Source organism: Haemaphysalis longicornis, unplaced genomic scaffold (assembly GCF_048455015.1).
Source record: "Haemaphysalis longicornis isolate Haplotype H1 unplaced genomic scaffold, Haemaphysalis longicornis Haplotype H1 scaffold_2, whole genome shotgun sequence".
In the NCBI taxonomy this organism is placed as follows: Eukaryota; Metazoa; Arthropoda; class Arachnida; order Ixodida; family Ixodidae; genus Haemaphysalis; species Haemaphysalis longicornis.
In genome coordinates, this window is record NW_027526295.1 from 8,502,662 (window position 1) to 8,515,064 (window position 12,403).

A 12,403-nucleotide genomic window follows, 5' to 3' on the forward strand; every position below is an offset into this window, starting at 1 on the left:
GTGGAAAAAGGCCACAGGAGAAACCTTCACCTACGATGTGTTTTATTCTGCAAGGAAAGCCCCACCGGTTCTTAAGTTGAACGGCGGTACTCTCTAACCGCATGCACGAATCGGAGACCTTATTTTTTATGAAACCGCTATGACCTGCGCAGTATCAGTGGGTATACAGTGTTGCGTTCGGTGCAAATGAACCACCAAGTTTCGTAATACGTTCACTTAAAAAGTCTTGAAATGCTGCGGGTCAATTTCTTTTTTGCACTACGAACTATACATTTTCGAACTTTACACGAACTCTACATGACAAGCTTTCTCTACGTTTTCTAAAAATGACAGAATGTTTGTCATGGTTTTTCTCAAATTATTGCGGTCGTTCATACCAAAACCAATCTGGTCGTTGGAGCGGATACCGTAGTTTACTTGAGGATATATCCCTAAAGTTCCCTATGTATATATCCCTATGGCAGACATTCTCAGATAATGAATAGCAGCCTACCATTGTCGCTGAAGAAGAAAGTGTATGACAGCTGCATCTTACCGGTACTCACCTACGGGGCAGAAACGTGGAGGCTCACTAAGAGGGTTCAACTTAAATTGAGAACAACTCAGCGGGCAATGGAGCGGAAAATGATAGGTGTAACATTAAGGGACAGGAAGAGAGCGGAGTGGGTCAGGGAGCAAACTGGTGTTAAAGACATATTAGTAGAAATTAAGAAGAAGAAATGGACGTGGGCAGGACATGTAATGCGACGGCAAGATAACCGCTGGTCATTAAGGGTAACAGAGTGGATCCCTAGAGAAGGCAAGCGTTGCAGGGGGCGGCAGAAAGTTAGATGGGCAGATGAGATAAAGAAGTTTGCGGGGATAAATTGGTCACAGTTGGCACAGGACCGAGGCAATTGGAGAATAATGGGAGAGGCCTTTGCCCTGCAGTGGGCGTAGATAGGCTGGTGATGATGATGATGATATCCCTAAAGAAGATGGTGCAGTGGAAGCTATCAATATATCAGCCTTAAGAACTGAAACTGTTATGTCCAGATCAGAGTAGCACACGTGCAGACACTCCACATGGTCACTTAAGTTTCTCTGCGTGACTTAGCAAACCGCGCTCACGCAAACTCTAGAGCGGACATAGAAACGGTCGCACGAAATGCACGAAGTATAACTTGCTTCGCGTTCCTACCAGACCTGCAACTCCCCGTAGGTGTAACTCACTCCACATCGCACTTGGCAGCACCGGGAGCTATCCGTTCCTATTTTCATCCTGATGGACAGCAGTCATAAAAAGATAGCAAGACGCCAGCGTTGTTCGATGCTGTGTAAATGTGGACACATTGGCCAAATTTATCTGATTACGTTCAGCTTCCCTAGCAGCGTATGGCCCGGCCACTTCAAATTTCACCCCAACGGGCCACTGCGTATTTCGGAAACACGCAGGTTGTCTCGTCCAGGAGCCTGGTCGTGGCATCGTCAGTGAAAGATGGACTTCGACGACGACGTCGGGGGGCAGCGCAAACGATTCAACTCGCCGGCGGCGCTACAACAGAGGTCAGCGCGCAACCCCTTCGCCTAGAAGCGGCAGACTATGTATACATGAAGAGCTCTTCTCAACCTTTTTTAATGGAAGTATGTTAGTTTATCGCTGTCAGTGGAGACCAGAAAATGATATGAGTAATAGCGGTAATAATAATAATAATAATAATAATAATAATAATAATAATAATAATAATAATAATAATAATAATAATAATAATAATAATAATAATCAATCAATCTATCAATCAATCAATCTCTTTATTATAGTGCCTAGGTATAGCCGTAGCATTTGTTCTAGCGCGCTTAAGAAAAAAACTAGAATGAAGAATAAAGGTCGTTAACAAAATCAATGATTTCGGCACACTAAAGTTGGAACAATCACGAAACGATAAAACACAGTGTCGTAAAAATTTGACAATACAAACGGGCAGATATATATGAGTAGGTACAGTAACAAAGGCGATCAAGACAAACGGAAATAGGGCAATGAAAATAGAATTAAAACTGGTCGGAACCAAGTCAGGCAGAGACAGAAGTCAGAAGGTCGCACATGTAAGACCGAAGGGGTGTATGAAACAAGTCAATATTATGGGAGTAGAGATTCTATGTTTCTTGAAGGCGGTACAATGGGCAGTGTCGATTGCATGTCTTACGTGTACGAAGTATAGGAGACTTACGGGTAAGTTTCGACTGTACTCTAATATTTACATTTGCAAGCAACTCCGAACAACAAATAATCCCGTGTACAAGTTTAACTAAAACAATTAGGTCAGCTTTGGTTCGTCTTGACTTCAAACTTTGGAGAGGATTAGAAGTAAAAAAGTCTGAAGCATTGCCACTGTGGCGGGAGAAACGATGTTTGTGGATAGATATGAACTTATTTTGCACTTTGTCAAGTATATTGTCACGAAGACAAGGACGAAGCAGTTGTCTTGAATGAAAAATACGTTTATTGGAGCGAACTTGTGCTCCTCTAACTCAAAAGAATACAGAGGCGGCGAAGCAGCGGTCAACAAAGTGACTTGAACAGGCGAGTGTCGTCGAATCGAATGCCCCGGCGTCCGCACTGCAGGCTTTTTATCTTTCGGCGCGCGTGGTTCTCGAAACGTCGATTCGCATCGAGAACATAGTAGATCCAAGAAGATTATTCTGGGCTGTTCACGTTAGATCGGAATGCTCTCCCCATCACAACAGATAACACATGCGGCAGAGAAAGAAAGAATGGAACACGCGCTTCCCTTGGCGCAGAGATAACGCAGACCGGCGCAGCCGGGCGGTAAAAGCAAAAACACAAATAAACAAACCCAATGTATGGTTCGCGGCAATATTACTGTTCGACTGGCACGTGCCGTTCAAAAACAACAGAGGCATATTCTAAAACAGGGCGGACAACAGACAAATAAAGCTTTAGTAGTGAGACAGGGTTGCTGAATTCTCTTGATATTCTACAGAAAACCCCAAGCGGCGAAGGGCGCGCTTAGAAATAGAATCCACATGAGCAGAAAAGTTTAGCGTAGTGTCAAAAACTACTCCAAGGTCAGATATTTTCAACACACGTGGTAGTGGCACACTTTTTACAACGTACGGATAAAGTATGGGGTTGTTTTACGTGTGTAGGACATAACCTTCATTTTCTATAGTTGTAGTTTTCTATAGGCCTGTAGTTTTCTACCTTTGTTTTCACACCAGACTGAAACACAGGAACAATACGCGCGACTTTCCAAAGGCGCGGAAAGGTAGATGATTTTATACAGTTGTTAAATATAGAAGCGAGAATCGGAGCTAGTATGACCCCGTAAGCTTTTAGTAGAGCGGAGGGAATTCCATCCAGACCAGAGGCAAGAGATGGCTTTAGCTGTTTGAGTGCCTTGAGAACGTCTTCTTCGCATATAAGGGTGATACAGAAATTCGAAGAAGACAGTTCGCGGGCGCGGGAGGGGGTATTGGGTCCAAATACTGAACTGAAGTGCTCAGCAAATGCATCGGCAACAGAAGCGATATCATTTCCCTTATCATCGAGAAGGCTGATGTTTTCTCGGCTCTTTGCGCCGGAGTGAAAACGGACGTACTGCCAGAAGCATTTGTAACTCCGCGTAGCATCATTTTCAACAGCAGAGATGTAAAGTAACCGATCCCGCTTATAGAGCACTTTGCACAAAGACCTGTAATAGACAAATTGCTGTTGCCATGACTCACTATTTGTCCGCCGTGCCTTCCGATGGGCACGCTTCTTATGTTTCAAAGCAACGCCGAGCTCACCTGAAAACCAAGCGGGGAAATTAGAGTTCTTGGGCCGCTTACGCGGGATGAATCTGCGCATACCTTCTTGCATAATAGAAGAAAATTGCTCGACTTGCTCGTCAACTTTTCCAGCGTTCAAAACCTCAGACCAATCAAACTCCGACAAATAATTATAAAAACCTACGTAGTCCCCAGCGGCAAAGTTAAAGGTCTACTATCAATGCTGCGTTGCCAAGCAAGAAGTGTTTTCTTGTTTATGTTATGTTCTAGTTTTGAAGTGTTCGTGTCAACCCTACATTGCGGTGTGAAATGGAGAGGTTTTTTTTAAGGTTTTTTTTTTAATATTTTGCTTTGTTGGTTAACTAGCCTGCTAGTTCTTCCAGCGTTAAAGAAAGCGTTCGTGAATGTCGCGGCTGATTTCCATTTTCCTTTTCTTTTGTGTTTCTTTTTCTTTTCTGAACGCCTGTAAATACAGCGCCATTGCTTTTTTTTTGTTACTTCCTTTTTTACGCTTTGAGCTGTGCTGCGTGCCTCTTGAATTATCTGTGTATTATTCGAGGAGGAGGGAGCGCCGTCAAGCTAACCAGATTAGCTTTTTTTCCCCTCTCTTCCTACATCATTGTGGATGGAAAATAAAGGCATTATTATATTCTAACAGCTTAAAGATTAACGCCAGCAAAACAAAAGCCATCTCACTTCGAGCTAAAAACAAGGATACAATTCGATGCATCATATGCTAACATAGGCAGTGTACCTATAGAGAAAGCGAACAAGCACAAAATCCTCGGAGTAACATTTTCCTCTGATTTGACATGAACGAGTCACATAGAAACCTTGACTAAATCACTGTCGTCAGCGGCTGGTTCACTAGCGCGATGTAGGCATTATTTCCTGCTAAAAGCCAAAATTCAGATTTACCATGCCCTGTTTCACTGCACATTTACAGTACTGCACTCTCAGATGGGGCACCATTGGAAAGACTCTTGCGTTTACAAAACAGGGCTCTGCGCTACATAGCCAATGTACTCTACTCGCACTCAACTCTTTCTTTCTTCTTTCGTCTTCCTTCTCTCATTATAAAATCATGTCTGTCAAATTTACGAATTCAGTTTATTGTGTTCGTTTTTTTAAATCACAAATACCGAGCACTTTTTGAACACATGTGCGATTTGTAAATGCAACGGAGCGATTCGCACACCCGAGACTGTGACAGGTGGCTGGTTCCGCTTCGACGAACTGGATGTCTTCTGCAGTTCGCAAAATGTATTGTCATTTCCATGCTAAACAAATGAAAAATTGTGAACACAAATCTAAGCGGCTACAACAGAAAATAAATGAGAGAATTTCTTGAAAAAGTTTTTAGCGCACGGTATTTTTGTATATATATATTTTGATCAAAACTCTCGTTAGTTTGTTTTTCGCCTTTTCGCGTCTGTGGGGTCACTGTATAGAGGTATTTAAATTTTTATGACTTGTTTTTTGCTCCTGTGTTACTGCAATTACTATGCTTCGTGTTTATTCTGCGCATGACAGTGCGTATTGTTCTTCGCATACTCTTGAAGTGAAACAACTCTGCGTAATGGAAAAAAAGAAACAGAACACTCCTACTGTCTACGCTGTGAGTGCGGGCCTTCAGGCACCTTTCAAGTGGTCTTTACGGTCACTTTTCGCAGGGGGGACCCCCTACTTCTTGTTGGAAATAAAGGCTGAATTTAATTGAATTGAATGCAATATCACGCGCCGTCGGTAGGGGCGTACATCCCATGGTACGAGGCTCTCATATCATGAACTTGCGGGCGAGATCACTATTTGTACAGCCTGACTACACCCACGTTAAACGACACCTGATTCAGGTTTTTTTTTTAAGCTCGGTATGAGCCCACCAAGATTTATTGTTGTTCTTTACGTGGTGGCAACGGCGTAATTTATCCTGGCAACGCCAAATTGGCAGGCCTTCATTTAGCGTCGCCAGGTACAACAAGCTTCCGCATTTTTAGCCAGGCGATTCGGACAATTCTACCAGGCTGTTCGCTAAGCAGCCGTAACGATAACGGCAGGTTCGCCAACAGGGGCCCATACGAGGGGAACAGGTGTCGGTAGCGGAAAGGGAAGTCAGCAAGCACGGGCTCAAAGACTTCTTCAAACCCCGTTGTTCGAAATACTCGAATTTTACGAAGTAGTGCAGTAATCACGTTATACTTACCCAATTTCTCTTCCACGTTTTTCGGTCGTTTCATATTGTTGAGAAGACGCGTGGTTTGATTCGCTTACCCTACGACGGGTGGCTTCATGCCTTGTTGACATTCCAATTGTCGCACGTTCAAAAGAAGAAATAAAGACGTGACAAAGGCGCAAGAAAAAATGCGAACGCTGGTCTTACATGAACATCAGTTTATTATATATACGTCTGCAAGGGATAGTTTTCTTGATCGAAGAAACAAAGTATATAGCTATTTCTATTCATACTGAGTAGCACTGCTGATGAGTTGCTAACCATAGAAGCGACCGCATACCGGAACCCTCCAGCACGCTAATCATAAGTGGCGCTTTTTCTAGTCTAGAGCTTCTGTAGCGTGAGCTACACTGGCCGAGGTTCAGCAGTTTCGCGTGGCCCCTGCAGAGCCGTGCTGCGCATGCCCGAGGAGCAGTGACGTCACAGGGCGCACAGCTGGCGCGCCGGAGCCGCAGCCGCCGCGCGCGCCTCGCCGGTCTGCGCATTCCAGAGGAGTGACGTCATAGCCGTGGCAGACGCACTTGGGCCGGCGCATGCCCAGCTGTGCACCGCCGTTGCGCAGTAGCCAAGTCTGACGCTGCGCCGGAGCCGCGTGATAGCGCCTCTCATTTTGTGCGCCGTATGCGCTGATACCGTGTGTGTGTCATTGAACCAGCAGTAAGCGTGATAAGCTAATCCTAGACAACCAGGAAAGCTAAGAATAACCAGCTGAACCTTAGCTCATGCTGCGCATATCCTGGCATAGCCGAGCTAAGCCACTGCTATTTTTTTTTTCTCAACACCGCTCACCGGGGGTGTTGCAGTGCGGTCGACGTGATCGATTGGGAGACCATCGGCAAGTATGTGCTGACCCGCACGGGCACCACCGCGATCGGCGTGGTCTCCTGCGTGCTGCTGCTGCTGCTCGTGGCTGTGGGTCCCCACTGGCTGCCCAGTTTGGACGCCCCCGGATCGCGCTGCGCCGCCTGCCTGGCCGGATTCTCTATGCTCATGGTGAGAGACGCTCCTATTCCGTCGAGCACTCTGTTGGTGGACCTAAAAACATTCCCGCAGCCCCGAGCTCGGGGAACCTTCTCGTATTCTCGTAATTGAGTTATCTCGCTCTCCCTCCTAAAAACACCCCAACTGCGCCAGCATTAAGGTAAACATTAAGGTAAATGCGAATGCGGTCACAGCAGTTTCATACATTAGAGGGAAATCTGTCGCTGCAATCACGGGTCGTAGCGGGCGCCGCCATTGCAGCTAGCGGCGTTCCTCGCCTACTTGGTTAGCGACATGGCCTCTTTTATGTCTCGAAGCCAAAATTAACAAAAAAGGATACCACATTTTTCTTTTTAAGTTTCTAAATAATCACTGGCAAATACATGTTTTCGAGCTTCATGCTTATAACAACAAAACAAATTTTGAACAATCTTTTGCAGTATATTGTTGATTTTTTGCAGCCAGAGGCAACTTATCCACCTGTTCATGAGCCATGCCGAGGACAAGGCGAACATGCCTGCCCGTAATGAGATAAAACGCGCTACCAAGACGAGGACGAAGAGAGAATACACAAGCACAAGCGCGAACTTTCAACAAAATGTATTTCGGAAAGAACCCCTTTTATACACTTGCTCTCACCAGACGGGGCAGACGGGGCGCTGCTTGAACGATAGGCTTCGTGAACACTGCGCTAATGTGAGGAATGGGAGTAGCGGATGGCTGGCGCACCACTGCAGCACGTGCGAGTGGGAAGGGGGGTGTGAAGCGGATTTTCAAAAATGTGTTGTAATCAGGAAAAACAGAGAAAAAATAACTCGTGAAATCATAGAAGCAGATATGATAGACCGCCTAAAAGCAAACTGCGTAAGCACGCCTTCTGTATCATTGTCCGAAAGAGAAATTTGTTTTTTACGAGATGTGTAAACGTGCGCACGCGCGATACTTCCTTGTGGTGAGAGCAAGTGTATAAAAGGGGTTCTTTCCGAAATACATTCTGTTGAAAGTTCGCGCTTGTGCTTGTGTATTCTCTCTTCGTCCTCGTCTTGGTAGCGCGTTTTATCTCATTATGTGTCACCAACAGGCCCAAACCTCGTCCCTTTTGGGATGCCTGCCCGGAACATGACGGAACGCTCGCCGAAGCGCGGCTCCCCTAGATAGTGGAGCGAGATTTCCCTGTAGTACATATTACTGTGGAACTCTATGCCGGCGGTCTGGCACGGGTGAAAGTACTGGAAACGACGGGTTATCCTGAAGGCTGTCAGCGCATTTCACTGTCTATTGGCACATTTGTATGTTTGAGGGAGAAGAGAAACACCGTCCAGGCCTTTTATTACTGTGCTGTTTGGTAGCATGTTTTGGTAACATGTGTAACATAACCTGACTTCGTCTTTTTATGCCGTATACCAGGCAGATCTTATGTGAGATGCTGTGCACCTTCAGCCTTTGCGGCAATATACTTTCCCGCCGCTTCTTTGTTTTCCGTTACACCCCAACATCTAATTTCCACACTAACGTAACGCATTTTGAGAGATCATCATCATAATCACCAGCCTATCTACGCCCACTGCAGGGCAAAGACTTCTCCCATTAATCTCCAATTACCCCGGTCCTGTGTAACTGCGACCAATTTATCCCCGCAAACTTCATCTCATCTGCCCATCTAACTTTCCGCCACCCCCTGCAACGCTTGTCTTCTCTATAGGAATCCACTCCGTTACCCTTAATGACCAACGGTTATCTTGCCTTCGCATTACATGCCCTGCCCACGTCCATTTTTTTTTAATTTCTACAAAGATGTCATCAACACGCGTTTTTTCTCTGACCCACTCCGCTCTCTTCTTGTCCCTTAATGTTACTCCTATCATCTTCCGCTCCATTGCCCGCTGAGTCGTTCTCAATTTAAGCTGAACCTTCTTAGTGAGCCTCAAAGTCTCTGCCCCGTAGGTGAGTACCAGTAAGATGCAGCTGTCATACACTTTCTTCTTCAGCGACAACTGTCGGCTGCTATTCATTATCTGAGAATGTCTGCCATATGCACCCCACCCCATTCTGATCCTTCTAATTATTTCTGCATCATGGTTGAGATCCGGGTCACAACTTGGCCTAAGTAGATATATTCATTTAGAGAGATAGAACCATTGTAACACGTTCAGGAATATCAAAAATTCTATTTTTGGGAAGGTCTAAAAAGAGTTCCTAGCGTGATTTCCCTGTCAGAGGAATGTGTGTCTTTTTTCTTCGTTTATGGCATTTGAAAGGGCGTTACTTTTCCTTTATAAGTAGTGGTGCATGAGATCAAAGAGCCTTATAAAAAGAAATAAACCCAGCTAAACACAGTGTGAAAGCTTCCGAAATAATGGAGCTGTGATTCTGTTGTGCCAGCTAGAATGACAACGGACGCTCGGCCGAAAACTGTAGCACTGTCGCCGCGCTAATTCTGTGGTTCGCGCAAAGGAATCGGCTGCTGAACGTGAACAGCGGGAGGCTCCCTCTTCCCTCCCTCCCCTAGCGGGAGGAAGAGCAACCCGGCCCTTCGAGACCACCGCGCCCTCCATCGGTGGGCCTGGAAACGTGCTTTTACCCCTGCGGGACACGCGACCTTTAGCAGACGAACAAAAAGGCTAGACCTACGACAACTACGCCATTAAAAGCAATTACTACGGTTTAGCCTTCAAAACTAAACCGCAGAAAATACTTTTTACCCAATGTCCACCGAAAAGGTAAATAAAAAACCATTGCTTCATGTCGGAAGTGTTAAATGCCTAAAGGTTAAATGCCGATCGCGTAACCACGACGTTAAAGGGACACTGAAGTGATATGTAAACATTGCGGGATTACTAGCGCAAATTGTAGTCCGGAGTCCCCAGGCCATGTTTCGACCACTGTGGGCGCGTGTACGCGATTTTATTTAGTAGAAAATTAATTCGAAAATGCTGTCCTCCTCTCTTTACGCTCGCCCATTTTCTGTGGCGTTTTCGTGTGACGTCGGGAGGAGCCGAGCTCACAATTGGCTGCGCTACTGCACGGCTCCCCGGCCTTCAGACAGAGTCAGTCGGCCCAGCGTTTCGTCCGCCGGCCGCCGACGGGTCGTCGCAATTCGTTCGCTCAGTTGAAACGAAGCCAGGACACGTTTGTGAATGGAAGAATGTGCCTTTCATTACTTGGTTATGTAGGCGGCCGATGAGGCGGTGCGGCCGCGCCCATGTTTATTGTGGTTGCGTTGGCTGTGCCATGAACACGACGAGGCGCGTAGAACCAACACCCAGAGGGTGTTGGTAGAACGCGGGTGCCGTTCCCGAGGTGTGCCGGGTGCCGAGTGTGTTCCGTGCCAGCTGGCTAATCTGCTGATGATGATGGTGGCGCTTCAGAAAATGATGGTGGCGCTACAGGGCTCCCCCCCTAGCGTGAAGCGCGGTAAAGTGACAAATGTACATAGCAATGCAGGAAAATACACTATGCACTATGTACAGGTATGTACAATTTGTCCGTAGTCAGGAAGAGTCCGTGGGCAGTCAGTGGTCAAGTGGCAGGGGTTGACTAAACGGCACGGTCCTGGTCGTCGGCGAGGTAGCGTCCGGGATGTGGGCAACCTCTGGTGGGCGAGGTTGGGAGTGCGGCCGCGCACGCATTGCGGGATGCGAAGCGGCTGCTGCAATTGATGGTGGAGCGAACGGCAGGCGTAACTCGAATGACATCGGCAAGGTGAAGCGCGGTGCAGCAGAATGACGACCGGAGTTCGGGCTTGGCTGTGCTGCTGTGTTTGCTCTAGAGATGTGTCGCTGTCTGGCCAACGAGCGCACGCGCCGTGCGAGACGGAGCAGCGGCGGGCGCCAACGACAAGCGTCTCTCGAGTTCCTGTTGTGCAGGGCACTCGCGCTGGTTTCATCCGGGGTCGGAGAGCAGAGCGCCTATGACACCGTATACCGAATACGCTCCTGTAGCAGGGAATCTGTCGAGGTGGGGCAACCAGCTTGCGGCGCGTCTGACTGCATGGGGACGAGACATTGTTCTTTCGGTGACATTTGTTGAGACGTTTGTCCAGCAATTGTTTCTCCGGTGTCTCCATCGTAGCCAGGGTGTCAGGACTGTCGGAGGCAGTCTGATAAGTTTCGAGTGTCAGTTGCACTTCCGAGGATCTCGAGCTGTTGTCGACTGCTGGAAGCTGTTCCACCGGTGACGGGGGAGAGGGATCGCGTGTGCGGGGAGGAGAAGGGTCCGAAAGATCCTTCTCACCAGTGCCGTGCGGCGAAGGCGGTGAAGTGTCCCAGTTGTTAGCGGCAAAGCAGTCAACACCCGGATGGGTTTGTGCAGCAGACGCAACAACGTGTGGGACCGCGCCATGGTGTGGCGTCGAGTTGGCTAAGTGAAACGCCAATTCGGAAGTGCCGCAAGTCGTAGCCGGGGCTCGCGCTTGTTGGTCAGGGGAGGGTGGACCTGCCGGCGACGTGGAATCCACGGATGCCGTTGAAATGCGTGGTGGTGTGGACAAAGGCGTTCCTATACCGTAGTGGTTTAGGACAGCGGCCTTCAAGTCGTCATACGCACCGGGTCCTGGTGTCGGCAGCTGGATCTGCTCAATGAGGTCAGCAGGTAGCTTCTGTAGTGTCACGAGGCACCTGATTTCCGGGGAGCAGATGTCATTTACATAAAAATGGCTCTCCAAGATGACGAACCATGCAGCGTGGTTTGAGATGGAATCAAACGGGATCAGCAAGGTAAGGTCTGGGAGGGCGGGGAACGTTCTTCGCGTGCCGTCTTCCGCGTTGTGGCTGGGGAAGCAGCGCTGAGAAGCCATGGCGAAGCCGCAGTTGCCGGGTCACCAAATTGTAGGCGGCCGATGAGGCGGTGCGGCCGGGCCCACGTTTATTGTGGTTGCGTTGGCTGTGCCATGAACACGACGAGGCGCGTAGAACGCGGGTGCCGTTCCCGAGGTGTGCCGGGTGCCGAGTGTGTTCCGTGCCAGCTGGCCAATCTGCTGATGATGATGGTGGCGCTTCAGAAAATGATGGTGGCGCTACAGTTAGTTTGTACACTGTATCTAGCTCCAAGTCAAGGTCGCTTCACACAAGCGCTGCACAAGCGCACATGCGACGCTTCGCGGACTGGTACGCCTGTAGGAAAATATAAGGCCTCTTGAAGGCGGGAGAAGACTCAGCGAAGTCAATATAGGTACTAAGGAAATAAAATCAACTGATATTTTTACCGTACAGCGTAAAACTAGGGTTCGGGAAGCACTTTTTTGCGCTGGGCGAACAAGCACAGCGGTCAGCAGCACGACTACGCATAACTCTTTTTCCGTCTAAGAAATGCAATTGCTAGACGTGATATATTGTGGAAACTTGGGGGATGCTTACTGCACGAGCGCAAAACAACAAATAGTCACCTAAGCTGCTTAAAATGCCAAAACTAAATAAA

The 12,403-nt window shown here is 47.7% G+C and overlaps 1 protein-coding gene across 1 annotated transcript in view; it reads left to right on the plus strand.

Annotated features, from left to right (window-relative positions):
* Positions 1-1,477: 1,477 nt before the first annotated feature.
* The window catches only part of LOC144166962 (uncharacterized), a 126,844-nt gene continuing 115,918 nt past the window's right edge, over positions 1,478-12,403 (plus strand). The window contains exons 1-2 of the mRNA XM_077696396.1: positions 1,478-1,545; positions 6,811-7,000. Coding sequence (XP_077552522.1) covers positions 1,478-1,545; positions 6,811-7,000 — 258 coding nt within the window. The remainder of the gene's footprint in view (positions 1,546-6,810; positions 7,001-12,403) is intronic.